Source organism: Equus przewalskii, chromosome 1 (assembly GCF_037783145.1).
Source record: "Equus przewalskii isolate Varuska chromosome 1, EquPr2, whole genome shotgun sequence".
NCBI classification, from domain to species: Eukaryota; Metazoa; Chordata; class Mammalia; order Perissodactyla; family Equidae; genus Equus; species Equus przewalskii.
The window spans coordinates 116,108,393-116,127,083 of NC_091831.1; the positions used below are offsets into that span (position 1 = coordinate 116,108,393).

The following is an 18,691-nucleotide window of genomic DNA, read 5'->3' on the forward strand; positions in this document are numbered from 1 at the left end:
TGACAGATCCACCCACAGCCCACCCCCACCCATCTGGGCATCTATCCTACATTGTCTTGACTCAGCATCACGCCCTTGGGGTTCCCGGTGGTGCCCGATGTGTAGACTAGCACACAGCACTGGTTGGGCTGCTGGGCATCAATGATGGTGTCCAGGGCCTCCTCAGGCACCTCATTCCCCACCTCCATGAATTCCTCCATCTGTGGCAGGTAGGAGAAATCAGACAGCCCAGGTCAGCTAGGTGGGCCCAGAGAGGCCCCACCTGATACCCAGGGCCCCTCTACCCATACCGTGTACACATTGGCCATCTTCTTTGGAGGAGGTTCTCGATATGTCACCACTGCCTTCAGATGTGGCAGATTTTTCCAGATCTGCATTGACAGGAACAATAAATGGGGTTTCATAAAAAAAAAAGCCACCTCCTGAGAAGAGCCCCATCTCTGCCCGGCAGTCACTTTGTGGCAAAGGCTGCTGGGTTCTCCAGCTCTGACCTTTGACCCAGCAGGACACTTGCTACTCTTCATGCAGTTTTCCCATCATGAGAACTTTGAGTGGTAAAGGTGGGATAAGCAGGGGGCTGGAATGTCTCTCCGTGAAAGGAAAACCAAGCCATCTGGGCCTGGTTGAACAAACTATGATCTAGTTCTATGGCAGAGAACTATTTAACTGTAGAACAGAGAGGCAGAGAGGGCGAGGAAGAAGGAGACAGAGAGGGAGACAACTCAGTCGTCTCACTGAGTTGAGGTGACAGAGACCCAAGTTAAGGAAGGCCCAAGTGGCTGGAATTTGTGGGACCAAATACCAGAGAGGAGAGAACTATGTAGAGAGAGTTCTAGACATCTCTTTAGGAGTCCTTTTAAGTCTTTGGCTGAATACCAGTCTGCACATGCACAGGGTGAAACCCCATGAAGCTGGAGAAAGGACAGCGACTGGGGCTAGAGACAAAGAAGAGCCCATTCCATCAGCCAGAATGGAGGGATCTCATGAGGCATGAAGTAGGGACCCCAGAAGGGTCGGGTCTTAGTAATGGGGCTAAATTAGCCTTAGAGTAAAGGCTATCTAAACCTGCTCTGAAAAGGCTTAAACACAAGTCTCAAAATGAAGTTCAGAGAGAAGAAAAAAAACTGCTGATCTAAGAAAAATTTGAAATACTACGATGTATAAAGAAACTCGTCTGGTTTAAACTTGATTTGGCCTAAATTTGCTTTTAACCAGAGGAGCCTGACTTGCGGCCTGTCAAACATACATTGCACATCTGCTTTAGCTCACCATCCTACAGTAAAGAATGTACTCTTTGAAGATAAAGATGATGCTTCACTCCCTGTGGTGCCAAAACCAGTGTTTCCCTTCCCATGACACCCATGTCATGTTGCCCCACAATGTACCTGCCAATCTGTAACAAAATGTCTCCTTGAAATCTTTTTTTTTTTAAAGATTGCCACCTGAGCTAACATCTGTTGCCAATCTTCTCTTTTTTTCCTTCTTCTCCCCAAAGCCCTCCAGTACATAGTTGTATATTCTAGCTGTGAGTGCCTCTGGTTGTGCCACGTGGGATGCCACCTCAACGTGGCCTGACAAGCAGTGCCACGTCCGCGCCCTGGGCTGCTGAAGCGGAGCACGTGAACTTAACCACTCGTCCATGGGGCTGGCCCCTCTCCTTGAATCTTGAAAGAAGGTACACCTGTCATGCTGGATGTACGTTTCTCTGTTCCAAGATGGTAGATAACTGTGCTGAAGACCAGCCCTTCTCTAGAGCGCTTTCTTCCTTTGTGAACACTACTCTCCTGGGCCACAGTCCTCAGATTGGCTCGATTAAAACTCCCTTCTGTTCTTTACTGTAGATTAATTATTGATTATTTGCATCAATACTGGAAACAAAATGACCTATGAGAGAATACCAAGACATCTAACATACATGTAACTGGAAGCCCAAGAAATAGTTTTTAAAAATTGAAAACTAGTGTGAGAAATTTCCAAATTTGATTAAAACTATAAACCCACCAATTCAAGACACTCAATGAACCCCAAGCAGGATACACACAAAGGAAAACCACACAAAGACACAACATAATCGAATTGCTGAAAACTAGTGATAAAGAAAAAAAATCTTAAAAGCAGCCAGAGAAACAAGATACACCGTGTGGAGAGGAACAAAGATGAGAAATCATAGACTTCTTGTCAGAAACTATGCAAAGTAGAAAATATTGGAATGGACTCTTTAAAAGGCTGAAAGGAAAAAAGAAACTCTGTTAACCCATAATTCTAAATATATCATATCATAGAAATATATTCTAAAATAAATACATTCTAAATATATCATATCATAATTCTAAAAATATCTTTCAAAAAAATTAAGGCAAAAATAAACACATTTTGAGACAAAAAGCTGCTGAGAGAATGTTTTGTAATCAGTCTTGTATCACAGACAACATTGAACAAAATTCTTAAGAAAGAAGGAAGATGAAATCAGATGAAACTTGGGTCTACATAAAGAAATGACGAGTGCCAGAAGTGGCAAATATGTGGGTAAGTATAAAAGACATTTTTCCCTTCTTTTAAAATTTCTTTGAATGGTGACGGTTTAAAACAATGTATTGTAGGGTTTATAAACTGTGTAGAAGTAAAATGGATGACAACAGCACAAAGGATGGGAGGAGAGCTGGAAGTATACCATTGTAAAATTCCTACATTATTTGTAAAGTGGTATAATATTATATTATGATGTTATAATGTTATTTGAGAGTAGACTGTGATAAGTTAAAAATGTATATTGTAAACCATAGAGCAAACATTAACAAAATAACAAAGAGGGGTAGCTCATAAGCCAGTGGAGATAAAATGGAATACCAAAAAACAAAACAAAATGAAAACAAAAATTCAATCCAAAAGAAGTCAGGAAAGAGGGGGAAAGGAATGAAAAACAGATGAGACAAATAGGAAACAGCCAACTGGTAGATTTCTAGACAATTTTGTCAGATTGGATAAAAAGACAAGATCCAACTATACGCTGTCTACAAGAAACTTGCTTTAAATATAAGGACACAGATAGGTTAAAAGTAAAACAATACAAAAATATACACCATGCGAACATTAACCATAAGAAATCTTGAGTGGCTATATTAATTTGAGACAAAGGAGCTTTGGAACAAGAACTGTTACCAGGAAATAAAGAGGGACATTTCTTAATGATATTGGGATTAATTCATCAAGAAGACATAAGAATCTAAATATGTATGCACATAACAGAGCTTCAAAATACATGAAGCAAAAATGGATAGAACTGAAAGGAGAAATAGATAAATCCACAATAATAACTGGAGATTTCAACACTACCTTTCTCAGTATTTGATAGAAAAAGTAGACAGAAAATCAACATTGATATAGATAATGTAAACAACGTTATAACATCATCAACCAAGGTGACATTTTTAACATTTATAGAGCATTCTACCCAACAACTGCAGAATGTACATTCTTTCAAATATGCAGGGAACATTCACCAATAGACCATTATTCTGTCTACCACACCTGTTCTGTACAAACAGGGTGCTTCAGGTAGCAAAGAGCCCCAGATGAGAAGAGAAAGTTCTTCTTTTAGAAAAGAATCCTAACTGATGATTAGAAAACCAACATTTTGCCATCTGTCATAAAATAATTAATTCAGGCAGAGATCATCAATGGAGAAATGTTGATGGGGAACTTCACAGTGGAGGAGCAGGTGGCCACCGCCTGAACCCACTGATGAACCTTATCATCACTACAAGTGGTACCAGCTGACATCATTTGCCTCTGGAGGTGGTGCAATATGAAGTACACAGCGTCACCTCTGGGGTGTTCTTGCCAATAAATGTTTAATCTGAACTGTAAGAAGCCTTTGGCTCTAACAGGAAGTACAGAGGTTAGAGGAAGAAGTTGAAGGACAGTGAGAGGAACCAGTTAGACCAATCCAGGATGCGGGACACTTCAGAATGGCTGACCTAGTTTCTGCAGTATATTGACAGCAGCGGTTCTCACACTTGAATCCATGTTAGAATCACCTGGAGGCATGTTCAGCACAGTGTGCCAGCCCCACACCCAGAGTTTCTGATTCAGTGGGTCTGGGGTGGGGCCTGAGAATTTGCATTTCTAATAAGTTTCCAGGAGATGCTGATGTTGTTGGTCTGGGGCCCTAGTGGTTTATGCAAAGAAAACAAAAGGTTGGGCTTTGTTCTGAGTTAAAAGACACTTGAGAAGCACCACCACATGCAGCATATGTGGGCCAGGTTTAGATCCTGATTCAAAGAAACTGACTGTAAAAAGACATTGTGGGTATTAGATAATATGAAATAATTGTTTTACTTGTGTTAGAGGTGATAAAGTGACTGTGATTATTTAAGGAAAATTTCATATTTTTTAGAGATGCATATTGAAATAGTCAAGGGGTGAAATGACTGGTGTCAGAGATTTGCCTTCAAATTCTTCAACAAAAAAGGTGAATCAACAAAATGAGTATGATAAAAAACCACTGATGAGGATTAAATCTGGATGACTGATATTAAAAGGTCCAGTAAACTCTTCTATTTTTGTTTGTTTGTTTGGAAATTTTCCATAACACAAATATTATTTTTTTTTGAGGAAGATTAGCCCTGAGCTAACATCTGCTGCCAATCCTCCTCTTTTTGCTGAGGAAGATTGGCCCTGAGCTAACATTTGTGCCCATCTTCCTCTGCTTTGTATGTGGGACACCTGCCACAGCACGGCCTGATAAGCAGGGCGCAGGTCTGTGCCCAGGATCCAGGCTGTGCACCCTGGGCCGCCAAAGCAGAATGTGTGGACTCAATCGCTGTGCCACCAGGCTGGCCCCACAAATGTTATTTTGAGTAATTTCCTAGGGTAGATATTTCCTAACTCTAGGCCTCAGTTTCTTCAGTTACAAAATGGGGCTGGAGGAGGGCATTTGGATCAGATCAACGGTCAGTGCAGAGGGGGTTGGCTCCCTGAGGGACGTGGCAAAATCTATTGGGGGCCCTTCAAAAGCTCTACCGCCCTCCCCACCCCAGGATTCTGATATGAGCGCCATGTTGAAGAGTGGGTGACTTTGGTGGGTGAAGCTGAGGAGATGGGCTAACCGTTGTGTACTTGGCAGCCGAGGCCCCTGTCAGCTTAGCTCTCAAGGAAATCTTAGAACATCCAGGCCTCAGGTGAAGCTGGCCTGGGAGAACCTGGGTCAGCTCTTGGCGAGGGCCTCTGGGGTCTACGAAGCCTCCACACCTGAGGAAAGCAAGCCCACAGAGTCCTAGGGTGCCTGGACAGGCCAATGATGGGACATCCCTGCTGGCCACTGTTCCCTTTCTGTTTAGTGAGGGGCCTGCATGCTTGGGGTAGGGGAGGGTGAGAAGGAGGCGCTGCAGACAACTCAGGCTCACCTCGGTCTCTCAGAGCAATTCGTTTTGAGCTGCATAATCCACACACATATCTCCTCTCTCAGTTTCAATCATTTATCCAAGTCAGACAGAATGCAGACATTCAGAATAAGAGATCCTGAAAACACAGGGTTCAAAAGGAGACAGAAAAGGACCCCCGCGGAGGAAGACCATCCCTGCATTGGTAAAGTGAGTCCATCTCATAAACCCTAATGGTAAAACAAAAGCAGATTCAAAGCCCCTGTGAAAAAGAGGGTTTTCGAGATAATCCCCAAATGGCATCAAAGAGAGAGCATTTATGTGGATTAGAGCCAACCGTCAGAGGGGGTCTGGAGCCTGTGGCCGGGACTGATTACATGCTTTGCAGGGCTGAGTGCAGAGTGCAAATGTGGGGCACTTGTTCAAAACTTATTAAGAATGGCAGCAGCAGAGCATTAAGCCAAGCACAGGGCCCTGCGTGATGCACAGGAGACATGCCCATGAAGCCGGCCCTGCTTGAGGGGTGTTGACCCTATAGTTGCTCACCCATTTCCCTGCCCAGACTCTGGTGGGGGTAAGGGGCCCATAGGCCCCCCCTCCCACCGTGGTCCTGGGCTCCCAGGGCTGTGAGGAGCCACCACAGCTAGGTAATGTATTTCCTTTTAGTCCTGATAGGGCACCTTGCCCCCTTAAGCTGGAGGGTCGGCTATGCCTCAGTGGTAATATTAGGGCAGGCCCTGGGACTTAATAAACGTTGTATAAATGATGCCCCCTGGAAAGATGTGGCCCCCTCAATTTCTCTCACAAATGGTTCTTATGATTCCCTCATAAGAACCTGGAGTAAAGAGGGCCTGAGCTTCCGTCCCTATGTTGCCACTTGTAAGGGATGGGGCTTTGTGTAAGTCGTACTTCACCTCTCTGACCCTGCTTCCTTGCCTGTAAGGTGGGTTGTAGGACCCGTCTCTCAGGGCTGCTGTGATGTACACGAGGTGCCCAGTGGAGCCAGCACTCTGTGAACAGCATCCATGTCATTCTTACTACTACTGAGCTGTGGGGCCACCTCCTTTTCTCCTCTGGGTCTGTTTCTTCATGTGTGAAATGGAGAGAGGGTGGGCACTGGATGAGTTGCCTTCCCCGGGCCCTCTGAGCTCTAAAAGCTCCCTAAGTTTTGAAAAGAACTCCTTTCTTTCTTCTCATATGAGTCAAGACTTTAACAATATAACAATTTAAAAGCACTTATGTGGTACTGCAGTGGGTTGAATTCTGTCCCCCAAAAAGATATATCAAAGTCCTAACCCTCAGTATCTTAGACTGTAACCTTATTTGGAAATAGGGTCTTTACAGAGGAAACCAAATTTCAGTGAGGTCCTTAGGGTGGCCCTCATCTGATATGACTGATGTCCTTATAAGCAGGACCTTTGGACACAGGGAAATGCACAGAGGGAAGATGGATGTGAAGACACACAGGGAGAATGCCATGTGAAGAGGAAGGCAGAGTGGGGGCAATGCCTCTACAAGCCAAGGAACAGCAAGGATTGCCAGCAACCCACCAGAAGCCACTAGTTTGTGGGACTTTGTCATGGCAGCTTTAGCAAACTAACACAGGAGGCCACCGAGAGCCAGGTACCTGCCTAAGAGTTACTGCCTAACAGCCTCTGGGCTGGCTGCTATTGCCTCTCCAAGGCCACGCAGGATTTGAGCTTGGTCAGTCCAGCCGCATCGCCTGTGTGTTTGACCACTTCCCTAGGCCACCTCCCAGCTTAAACTCTGTCAAGAAGCCTTTGTACTCTCGCCTGGGCAGCTCTGAGGTTTTCCCAGGTCTTTTCTTTATATTGCTGTGAACCAGCCTTTGTCAGCCTGGGCTGCTCATGGCCTCACTGAGCTAAAATATACTCTGATTTGGTGATGCCCTCCAATCAGTCCTGCCTTGGGGGTCTGGGCTATGGCCTGGGCCTGCCCCAGAGACTCTGGTGCTGCCCTGTTGGGAACCATGGGCCCAAGCTTGCTTCTTTCTTTCAGGCTTGAGGAGACCTCTCTGGTTGAGCTGAGGAAAGGCACCTGCGCTGGCCCCCCTGAGGATCCACGTCCCACAGCCCCGGAAGGTTGAAGACCACTTCTCCCACCTTCAGGTACAATGTGGGGAGCTTAGGCCCATGCGACATGTCCAGAACCAGAGCCGAGCCAAGCCAACACGTCAATCCTGGAGGCCTCCTCTGGGACACAGGGAGGATCTCACAGGCTGCTGAGTGCAGCTTTGGCACAGAGGTCTCCCCACGCCACCACACGCCAACATGGTGCATGTGAGGACAGAGCCAATCAAGGACAGGTCTAAAATGAGTCAAGAGGCATCATCAATGCTCTAGAAAAGAGCCAGCAGGCTCAAGAGCTCCTGCTATGCCCCTCTTGTCTTTAGAAAACCCTGCAGCACTTGCTCTGGTTTGGCCCAACCCCAGCCCTGTGGCAGCCCTCACCCTCACTCCCCACTGAGAGTCAGACTTGAGTGCTCAAGGTGTCCGAGCCCTGAGCCGCCCTTGGTGCACACAACCCTTCAACCCAGGAGAGGACCCAGCCCCCTCTCAGGAGACGCTGCCCTGAAGGGAAGGCCACGGGCAGTAGTTGCCTGGCTGGGAGTCCTAGGCCAATGCCCTATTCTCCACTTCTTGGGTGACCTAGGGCATGTCCCTTGGGCTTTCTGAGCTCAATTTTCTGACCTGGCAAATGGGTAGGTAGCCATTGCCCTGTCTTGCTCTCTATGTGTGTGTGTGTGTGTGTTGGGGGGAAGGGGTGAGGCTGTTGAAGATGAGGGAGGACTCTGGAAATGAGAGTGGAAAAGTCCTTTGTAATTTGGAGGTCCACGAGGACACCCAGCCTCTGACCCCCATGCCTGCTGCCCCTTTCCCCTTAACCTTCAGGATCTTTTCCAGCTGCTTCTGTGTGTCGACTATGATGACGTTGGCGTGGCAGTCCTGGGCGATGTACTGGCAGGCCTCAGGGGAGCTGGTTGTGTAGATGCCGGTGACGATGCCACTGCAGGAGATCCGGGAGGATTCATGTCTGGGCAGGTGCAGAGGGCCTCCCCCTCAGCCCAGCCCCCTGCCTGATACACCTACAAGCCCTGGCCCCAGAGAGCTCCCATGGGCGGAACAGGCAGAGCTCCCAGACCAGCTCAGAATAGCCCCCTCCAGGCAGGGAACAGGCCAAAGGTGGGTCTGCAGAGGGCCCAAGGGAAGAGATGGGATGTTGTAGGGGGGCCTGTAAAAGAGATAATAACCCTTTCTCTACTCTCCACCCACCTCCAACCCACTGGAGACTCTGCCCCTACCCCAGCCACTCACCCTGCAAATACTGTGCCCACTGCTGAGAAGAACCACTCCGGGGAGTTGAAGCCGAGGATGGCCACGCTGTGGGCCCGCTCCAGGCCGAGCTCCAGGCCAAAGGCAAACAGGCCAGGTCAGCCAGGCAGGGAAGGGGGCCTCTTATTCCCATCAAGCCCCCTTCCAGACTGCAGGGGACCCTGTAGGCCCATCTCAGGGACCACCCTCCCAGGGCCCACCCAGTCAGAGAATGCCCTAGGTAATCAGCCACTCAACAGCCCTTGCTGCCCCTCCCAGGGCCTTCCCAGGGAGTCCCTTAGCCCAGCACATCAGGCTTCCCAGCCCACCTTAAATGTGGTCACACGTGAAAAGCTCATATCAAGTGCCTGCACGTGTAAGGGCTCAGTCAATGTAAAACCCTCAGTCCACGGCCCAGCACACACCATTAGCTCAGTAAATGGTAGTGATTTTTACAATTATCATTTCTAATGGCTGGCCTGGTAGGGTTTTGGGGAGGAGGCCGGAGAGGGCCCAGTGCTGGAAGGCAGGCCTGGGGAGGGGAAAGGCTGCGCCCTGAGGGCCCCCTCACCTTCAGGAAGCCCTTGGCAGCTTTGCGGGCAAGCAGGTAGTACTGGGAATAAGAGATGTACTCCCACGTGCCCTGGCGCTTGAAGCCCAGAGCGCTGAGGTCCCCATACTTGTCCAGGGCTTCGTAGAACATCCGATGCACGGTGTAGGGAGGCTGTGGGCAGCTGGGGTCCATGCGCAGGTGTACCCGCCCGTCGGCCCGAGTCGTCCACAGTGCCTCCTCTGCAGGGTGGGGGAGACCACAGTTTGGATCACGCCAGCCCGAGTTGTCCCCAGGGAGCCCCTGTCCTGCCCTGGGCAGAGCTCCGAGCCCTCTGGCCCCGACGATGCCTTAGGCACTGGGCCATGGGGGCTGGTAGACAAGCCAGGGTCTAGGGTAGGCTGGAGGCTGTGTAAAGCAGGACATCTGACAGTCTTGAAGGATGGGCAAGGCTTTAGGGTGCAGCAAGGAAGAGGAGAGGGAATAGCTGGAGGGGAGACGGAGGCCTTGGAGACGATGAGGCCCCTAGACCTTTTCCTGTCTTCATACCAGCTGGAATTTGCCCCCTGAGGCTCGGCAGCGGGTAATGGAGTTTGGGCTGCCTCAGAAGAGTAGGACTGTCAGATCTCAATGTGCCTTCAGGGTTTTCACCCTTCCTCTGTCTCCTGAGAATGGGTTGGAGACAGACCCAATTGGATAGAAGGTCAAAGTATCAAAAGTAGCAACCCTCCCAAGGTGTTAGAGGAGACTGAAAACCAGTAGGCTCTGATCACCGGCCTGAAAAGTTTCCACATCCCAGAAGACAATAAAACAGTCTTTGCTCATTCTTGCCGATTGCCAGGAACCATGCCAAATCCCTCAAATAGGGATCGCATCCAGTCTTCACAACATGGATCTGATAGCTCCATTTTACAGATGGGACAGCTGCAGCTCAGAGAGACTCAGTCATTTTCCCGAGGTCACACAGCAGGAAAGGTGTGCCTGGTGACACTGCTCACATTTGAGGCAATGTCCGGGGCATCACTCAGCCTTTAAGCTTACTTTGTGTGTGTGCTAGGTGGGAACAGAGATTTACATTTAATGTGTGAGATTTGGGGCAAGCCATTTAACCTCTGAGTCTGTTTTCTCGGGGGAAAGGTGAGGATTCAGTTCTCAGAGATGATATGACAATCAAAAGAAATGCTGTGTATGCAAGAGCCTTGGCATATAGTTGGTACTCAATAAATGCACACTTTCATTCTTCCTCCTGGAGGAACTAGAGAATCCAAGTTCTCTAGGTTGTTTGCAAAGGAGGCTTGGATGAGTGGTCTAGACCCTTTTGTCTGTGGGGCCTCTTTGCTCTGAGCCAGGGTGGTCATTCTAAGAAGATAATTATGGGGAGGGAGAGTGAGGGCTGACTAGGATGACTGGGGCTGCTCTGCCATCTGCTGGCTGGACCCACACTGAAATGGAGAGGCCCAGCCTCAGCGGATGTTCATCTTGAGGTGGCACCAACAGGGTGGCCTGTGACTGGCCTTTCCCGGAGGCAGGCAGATGGACTGGAGGGACTTGTCCCTTCAACACTCTTAGGGTGCACGTGGACCCTAAGGTTGGCAGAAAGAGATAAAGATCCTGGGACTGGGACAGGAGAGCCCATTCTTCTTCCCGTGGAGGCTAGGAACAGGGAACGAGAGGCCATATTCAGGCCCAAACAGGAGAAAGAAATATATGAGGCAGGGGTGTGGCAGCCCGTGGGAATGCAGGGTGGGGCAGAGAGCAGCTCACCCAGGAGAGGCCCTGTGTATTGGCAGAGGTCAAGACCATGCTGGCCACATCCACCACCACCTCCCCAGATGGAGGCCTCACCACTAGCCACTGCGGGGGCCCAGCACCCTTGGGTGGAGGTATGAACCAAGGGCTCCTGAGGGCCCCCCTCTGATCACTCCTCAGACTTCTCCAAGCCCATTCCCATATCCTGGGACCCCAGCCTGGCAGACCCCAGTCATCAGCCTTTTCAGAGTCTCCAACCTCTGCACTTTGCAAAAGTCCATGCCCGCAAACAGACCAGGGCGAGACGGCAACCTGTGCAGTCAGGTCAACCTGGGTTCAAATTCAGTTCTGCCACGCCCCGCTGAGTGACCTGGCAAGTCATCCTCCTCCCAGCTCCGTTTTAACCATCTTAAAGTGTGAGGGGTTGGCAAGGATGTGGAGAAATTGCAGCCCTCATATGGTGGTGGTGGGAATGTAAAATGGTACAGCCACTTTGGCAGTTTCTTAAAAAGTTAAACATAAATCTACTGTACGACCCAGCAATTCCACTCTGAGGTATCTATCCAAGAGAAATGAAAATGTACATCCCCACACAGAGTTGCTCACAAATCCTCATAGCAGCATTATTTATCATAGTCAAAAAGTGGAAACAGGGGCTGGCCCGGTGGCGCAGCAGTTAAGGGCACACGCTCTGCTTTGGTGACCCTGGGTTCCCTGGTCCAGATCCTGGATGCAGACATGGCACTGCGTGGCAGGCCATGCTGTGGTAGGCATCCCACATATAAAGTAGAGGAAGATGGGCATGGATGTTAGCTCAGGGCCAGTCTTCCTCAGCAAAAAAGAGGAGGATTGGCAGCAGATGTTAGCTCAGGGCTAATCTTCCTCGGAAAAAAAAAAAAAAAAGTGGAAACAACCAAATGTCCATCAAATGGGAAATGAAAAACAAAACATGGTATATCCATATGCTGGAATACTCTTCAGCTCTAAAAAGGAACCAAGTACTGATACACACTACAATATGGATGAAACAAAAACATGTTCGGTGAAGGCAGAAGAAAGGACCCCCTATTGTCTGATTCCATTTCTATGAAATGCCCAGAAAAGGCAGGAATGATAGAAAGCAGATTAGTGGTTGCCTGGCACTGGGGTGGGAATGGGGAGTGCCAACAAATGGATGCTAAGAATCTTTATGGGGTGATGAAAATATTCTAAAATTGCATTGTGGTGACATTTGTGCAACCGTAAATTTGCTAAAAATCATTGAGTCATACAGTAAAATGGGTAAATTTGATGGCATATAAATTATACCTCAATAAAACTGCTTAAAAAAATGGGAGAACAACACTGACCTCCTAAACAGGCACAAAGAGTCTGTGAGATAGCCCAGCAGAGAGACTGCTCAAGCCGGTAGTTCATTTTCCTTCCCTGGCACAGATTCCTCCTGGTGCTCAGACAGAAAACGTGGGTTTTCCTGTGGGCACTTCCAGAGGCTCATGCTCCACTGTATTTACCCGTTGCCCTGGGTTGCCAAGAAAATCAGAGTTATGTCTTATGATCTGTTGCTCAAGCTTCCCTCAGCCAAAAGGTTTAACTTTAACACTTACGATCTTCTTTTAAAATCACAAAACAGTACATACTTGTTCTGAGAACTACTAAATAATTTACAAGCATATGATATAAAAAGTCATAGGCCCTCTTTAATTCTACCTCTTTAGATACCACTGTTGACATCCGGTGTGTGTACGTCATCCTTATACAAATATACATACAAGGAATTAGGTTTTATTTTGTTGGTGTTGCTGCTGTTGCTTTTTAGCCACAGGAGAAAACAAAGGATCATGTTACTATTGTGTTAATCAAGGGTAGGAAACCCAAAATGCCCTTAGGGGCCAGGTGGGTAATGTATCAGCATCATAATAAATAATGTATAATAATAAATAATAAATGAATAAAGTGCCTCAGGATTTGCATGTGAACCACAGAGGCACAGTCTTCGTTTCCACCAAGAAATAGGCTCCCTCTCGTTTTCCTTGAGACACATGGCTCTTCTAGTCTGCCTTTTGTCCCTCTGCTTTTGATAAAGACAAGGAACAGTGCAATCCTTCCCTAAGGAACACTGCACTACAAGGACAATAACTGTACTGACCCCAGCCTCAGTGTCAGGGAGGCCCCAGGGGCTTGTGGGCACTTTAGGGGTGGGAGGGCACACACCTCATCTAAAGTGGGTGGCTGCTCTTTAGCTCTAGGCTTTGGTGCCTAGAAGGAATGGAGACAAAGAGTTACTTGAAATCTAGGTGCTTATGTACAATCACCTGATTTTTAAATGTTTCTAAGCAAATTTATAATCACTTGATTTTTAAATGTTGGCTCACACTTAAAAAAATTATGTGGGGGCTGGCCCAGTGGCACAGCAGTTAAGTTCTCACGTTCTGCTTCCGCGGCCTAGGGTTCGCCGGTTCGGATCCTGGGTGCGGACATGGCACTGCGTGGCAAGCCATGCTGTGGTAGGCGTCCCACATATAAAGTAGAGGAAGATGGGCACAGATGTTATATCAGGGCCAGTCTTCCTCAGCAAGAAGAGGAGGATTGGCAGCAGTTAGCTCAGGGCTAATCTTCCTCAAAAAAAACAAAATTATGTGGATTGAATTGAACATAGCCATTAGCCAAATCATTCACCTTTAACTTTTGTGACATTAATAGGTCTCTGCTATTGTGTGTGTGGCTATACAATACTCCATTGTTTGGCAATATCATAATTTACCCAACCACTTCCCGTTGAAAGACATTCAGACGATTTCCAGCTTTCACCTTTTGTCCTAGCCTTTCCAAAGGATAGAGTTCTAGAAGTCAGTTTACTGGATCAGAAGAAAAAAGCATTTATAATGTTGACGGACATTTTGGACACAGTTCCCTCCTCTGAGTCCTTCTCCCCCGTGAACTGCGCGGCTCTGACTTCTTGCTGCACCCATTGGTCGTCTCGTGGTGCCTGTGCTCCTGTGTTAAGTCATCTCATAGCCTTCTTGGAAGGAGGAAAGAAGGGGTGGAAAAGACAAGGAAAGGCACTTGGTCTGTGAGTTCAGTCTCTTCTTAGCCCAGCTGTTTTGTGACAGGGATGAGAGCCCTGGCCTCTGGAGGACCCCATATCCTTTGGGAAGGGTGACGGGGCCCACTGGCCGGCAGCATGGCCCTGGTCTAGCCCTTTTTCTCTCCATTTTCTCCATGGGCTCAACTGAGCCAGCTGGACCTCTATGAGCCCCTAGACCAGCCAGAAGAGAAGACGCTGGTGGGAAACGGGCCTACTGGCTGCCTTCCTAGAGGCCCAATCATTCTCCCCATGAAGGAATTAAAATGGTCACGGCTGCTGTTTACTGAGCACCCACCTTGTGCCAGGTGGGCCATATGCCATCTTGTTTTATGACCACAACCTTCTGTATTACATCATAGCTAAACCCATAAGACTGAGAAAGGCTAAGTAATGGCTGGCAGAGCTGGGATTCCGACCCACAGTCTGACTCCCAAATCCACACTGTTCCAATCGGCCACGCTGCCTCTCACAGTGGGGATCTAGGCAGACTCTAGCACCCACATCTCCTCCAGGAAAGGACCGTCATGCCTCCTGTCCAAGTCCTATGCTGGGGCTCAGACTGAGTGTGCTGGGCAGCCACGACCTCCAGCCACTGCCTTCTCCCACATTCCAGAGGCTCTTGGAGCAACATTTCTGAACCCAGATATGACCTGTTCAAAAGCCTCCCATGACTCCCATTGACCACAGGGTGACATTCACACTGTGGCCTCTAAGGAAGGCCCTCCCCAACCTCTCCCTACCTCAATCCACTCCCTTCCTGACAGCCAAGCTGAGCTGTTCCTGGTTCCCTCTTTCCCTACCTCTGTGTCTTCGTCCATGCTGTGACTCTCTCTAGAATGCCCTTCCCTCCATCACAAACCCAACTCCCCCACACTCCACATCTCAGGTGCCACCCCCTCACTGAAGACTTTGGTGCCCAAGCCTCACTGAGGGTTGAGTCGTGGTTGGGTCTGCCTCTCCCACAAGGCAAGAAGCTCTTGAAGACAGGCCTGCCTCCTCCCTAGGTCCTGAATGCAAAAGCCTAGCCTGGAGCAGAGGGCCTTCGGAAAGAACGAGATAGCCTCTGACATGTTCCAATCCCAGGAGGGCTGGACTGAATGACTGTGTGTCTAGGGGCCCCAGGATTTTGCATCCCTCCCCACCACCTCCCCCAAGATGGCTTGATGATGATACAAGACACATTGCTGCCCAAGTACAGAGAAAGACTGGCCCACAGAGCAGGTGCCTACCCAAGAAACCCATGCCAGGCTAAACTCCCATCCCGCATGCCTGAGAGCCCCAGGTAGGGACTGGCGAGGCCCTACCCTGCTCAGTGTCCTTCTGGCCCGAGGCTGCCACAGCTCCGTGGCCTCAAGCTCTGGTGCCAGCTGCTGAGCCCACCCTTGTGCTTGGGAGCTGAGAGAAGGGAGGAGAGAGAAATCTAGTCCAGGCGCCTCATCCTCTCTCTCTTCGCATGTCCAGGTATCCCCACCTCTGGTCCTTTGCTCACACTGTTCCCTCTTCCAATTTCGTCTCTGTTAGAGCAGGAGAAATCTCTGGACTACGAGTTAGCTATCAGCAAGATGGGCAGAGCGGTCAGAAGGGCTCCCATGCTCACAAAGCACTGAGCCTTGGACATTGGCTTTGCTCCCCTGGCACAGGAGTGAGACCAGAGCTCCAAGCCCCGGACAAAGGCCATGAGGTCATGATGTAGGACACTGTCCGGCAGGAGCGCTCCTATGGGTGGCGACTGATACACTCAGAGCCTCTCTCTTGCAGAGTGTGAATGCAACTTGCAGCGCTCAGGACAGACATATGGACATAACGGGGTGGTGGAAGGCAAGCCTAGTGTGGGGAGTGGAGAGAAGCAGGTGGCAGCGGCAGGGCTGAGAGGGGCTGAGCTTGAGCAATGGCGGCTGTCACTTGGGTGTGGACCACGGAGGTGTATTTCTTCCCCTTCCCCACTGGCCACCTTCTCAGCTGCTTTACTTCCTGCCCGTCCTCACAGTAACTTCCCCCAACTGAAGCCGTTTGAACTCACTTACCAGCCTACCTACCCATCTGGGTTTCTCCTAAAATGAGAGCATGTGAAGTAGCAAAGATGTAACCAGACAAGCAGACATCTTCTTGGCAAGGGTGCTGTGTGATGTGGGAGTGTAAGTTGGTACTACCTTCCTGGGGGCAATTTAGCAATATTATAGCGAAGGACTTAAAAAAGGAGTGACTTTTGACTCAGCAATCACACTTTGAGAGAGGACCCATGGGAAGAAATCAGACACGTAGAGAGAGATATCGTTACAGCTCTGCTTCTATTCGCAACGTCATTGGAAACAATCGAATGTCCAATAGGGGACGGGTTATATTCATTAGGGTATAGCCATATCAGGGATTCCTGGGCAGTCATTAAAGTACTTAGAGAATGTTTAATGGCACAAACACATGTTCACAGTATGACATCAAGTGAAAAAAGGAGCAAATGAAAGTGCATATGAAACGTATAGACAAAACTGAAAAGATGTGCATGAATGTATTATTGTGAAAAAGCTTAGTACATTGAGTGCACAGGAAAGGTCTCTCCATCCTTTTTGACTAGACTCTGAGCTTCAGGTGCAAGCATTGGACTTGCAATAAATGTTTGCCAAAAGAATAAACAAAACTAAGCACGTGATGCCCATCAGGGGTGCAGACCAAGACCCCAGCCAGAGGGGCATCTTTGAGAAGTGGGAGCAGGGAATTCCTATACATAGTGCATCAGAGGGAGAGGACCCCTTTACAGATGAGGAAACCAAGTCCCAGGGGGGCAGGGATGGCCAAGGTCACAGCAAGGTAGGGGCAGAGTTGGGACAAGACCTCAGTCAGTCCTGGCAGCTGCCTTGCACCCAGTGGCTCTGAGGCTGGTCAGTGAATAAGGTGCAGGCTCAGGGGTCCACTGTCTATTCCCCTGGGGATGGTGTTAAGGTTGGAGGAGAGCGGTGCCTGAGGGACCTAACCCCGTGCCACATGGTGGGCTGCTTGGAACCAAGTAGGAGGGAGGGATCATGAATGGGCCCCAGTCTGCTGTGGGAACCTCTCAGCCTGCCGCCCTGGGGATGGTTCCCTGAGGGATAACAGAGACGTGAGAAATCAGGACGAATTGTGAACCCCTTCAAGGTGTCCCAAATCCCCACTGAGAGGCTCAATGGGAGCACAGACCCGTCTCATGCCTGACCAAGGTCACTGCTGTAGCAACAGCGAGGAACATGGCCAGGACCCAGTCAAGGTCCTTGTCACCAAGCAAGGCACCCAAGATCCCAACTGGACATGAGTCCAAAAGGCAACCAGTGATTAGATCTACAGTTAGATCTATGGAGAATCCTACCAGCAGGCAGCCTGCAGCCAGCAGCCAAGAACCATCCCCCACCCCACCATGCCCCACCCCGCCCCCGCACCACCATGGCCAAGAGAGCATCAGCTGAGCTCCGGGGGTGGGCTTTCCCAAGGCCCTGTGCACTTTCTGCTGCCTGTCTTGGCCTGACCGTGGCCTGTGTCTTATCAATTGCCCATTATGCTGGGGGTGACTGGGTAGGCAGGGAGCTGTGTTCTCTGGGGCTCTGAAATAAAGGCATCTAAACAGCAGAGGAAGTCACTCTCAACTAGCTGGGAAGGAGAAAAATAGGAAAGCAAAAAGGGGAGGCCCCGGAGTGTTTTCTGCAGTTTGTGGGAACGGCCTAGGAATGAAGCTGATTACGCAGACAGAGGGACAAGCTGTCCTGGGGCAGAGGCGGTTCTCAGGCCTGGGACAGGTCTCTCTCCAAGAACGCTCCTTTAAGCCACCCGGTCCCGCAGCCCTGCCACAAAGACCAGTCTGCGACTAGCCCCACCAGGGTCCCCTCTCCATATAGGGACCCTTTGCTGAGGGCCTTGGCACTTGCTCAGCCCATGCCAGGCACTCTTGGGGATATGTAAGAGGAAGAGGCCTCAGGACATGATGAAATATAGGGACAAGGCCGGCAAGGGAACAAGACCTTGGCAAAGCGGAATAGAATGTACCCACTAGAAAGCGGGTGACTACAGCTCTGCTGTGCCCGAGGCCTACTGCAAGTCCAGGGAGGCGCCCCTGCCACTTTTGGCCACTCACCAGCCTTCTCCTCTGAGGGTCAGGAGCCCTGAGTTCTAGCAGAGTAACCCTGGGCAGACCCCTGCCCTCCCCAGGCCTCAGTTTCTGTGTCTGAATTACAAATGAGCCCTGGGAGGGGACAGCCAGGTAGGGGACACCCAAGCAGTATCTGAAGAATGTTCCAGGCAGGGGCTGCATGGATGCCTTTGCCCCTGGGGTCCCTGCCTGAGACCCAGCAATGCCTGCAGTCACCACCAGCCTTGGGGGTGCCCTTCCTCCAGGAAGCCACTGAGACTCTTCAGCCCCGCTGACCTCTGCTTCCCTCTGCCTGCACCTCCTTCCCAGCTTCCATGTCGTTTTGGGCATATGCCCAGCCTCTGATCCCTCCCTTGCACGTATACCTGGTTAGCACCCTGGGGACAGACATGGGCAACTCTGGGCCTGGACATAGCACCTCATACACACTTGTGACATGACAGAACTGGACATTTTGATTAGGAAAAGGTTTCTACAAGGGTC

At 49.5% G+C, this 18,691-nt stretch overlaps 2 protein-coding genes across 13 annotated transcripts in view; one reads left to right on the forward strand and one right to left on the reverse strand.

Moving 5' to 3' along the window:
* IDH3A (isocitrate dehydrogenase (NAD(+)) 3 catalytic subunit alpha) overlaps positions 1–18,691 on the forward strand; it is an 80,952-nt gene that overhangs the window by 58,816 nt on the left and 3,445 nt on the right. For 8 of the 12 annotated variants that reach the window (XR_011526211.1, XR_011526237.1, XR_011526243.1 and 5 more), the window contains 2 exons: positions 1,496–2,526; positions 7,401–7,510. Coding sequence is in view for 2 of the 12 variants with exons in the window: in XM_070573276.1 (XP_070429377.1) it covers positions 7,401–7,406 (6 nt within the window). In the remaining 10 variants the exon portion in view is untranslated. Of the gene's footprint in view, positions 1–1,495; positions 2,527–7,400; positions 10,583–18,691 lie in introns of those variants that run through there. The other 4 variants (XR_011526216.1, XR_011526206.1, XM_070573276.1 and 1 more) reach the window with 2 other exon arrangements.
* Positions 1–18,691, reverse strand: part of ACSBG1 (acyl-CoA synthetase bubblegum family member 1) — a 59,880-nt gene that overhangs the window by 18,547 nt on the left and 22,642 nt on the right. Inside the window, 5 exon segments of the mRNA XM_070573188.1 lie at positions 51–200; positions 291–371; positions 8,288–8,408; positions 8,717–8,805; positions 9,285–9,505. Coding sequence (XP_070429289.1) covers positions 51–200; positions 291–371; positions 8,288–8,408; positions 8,717–8,805; positions 9,285–9,505 — 662 coding nt within the window.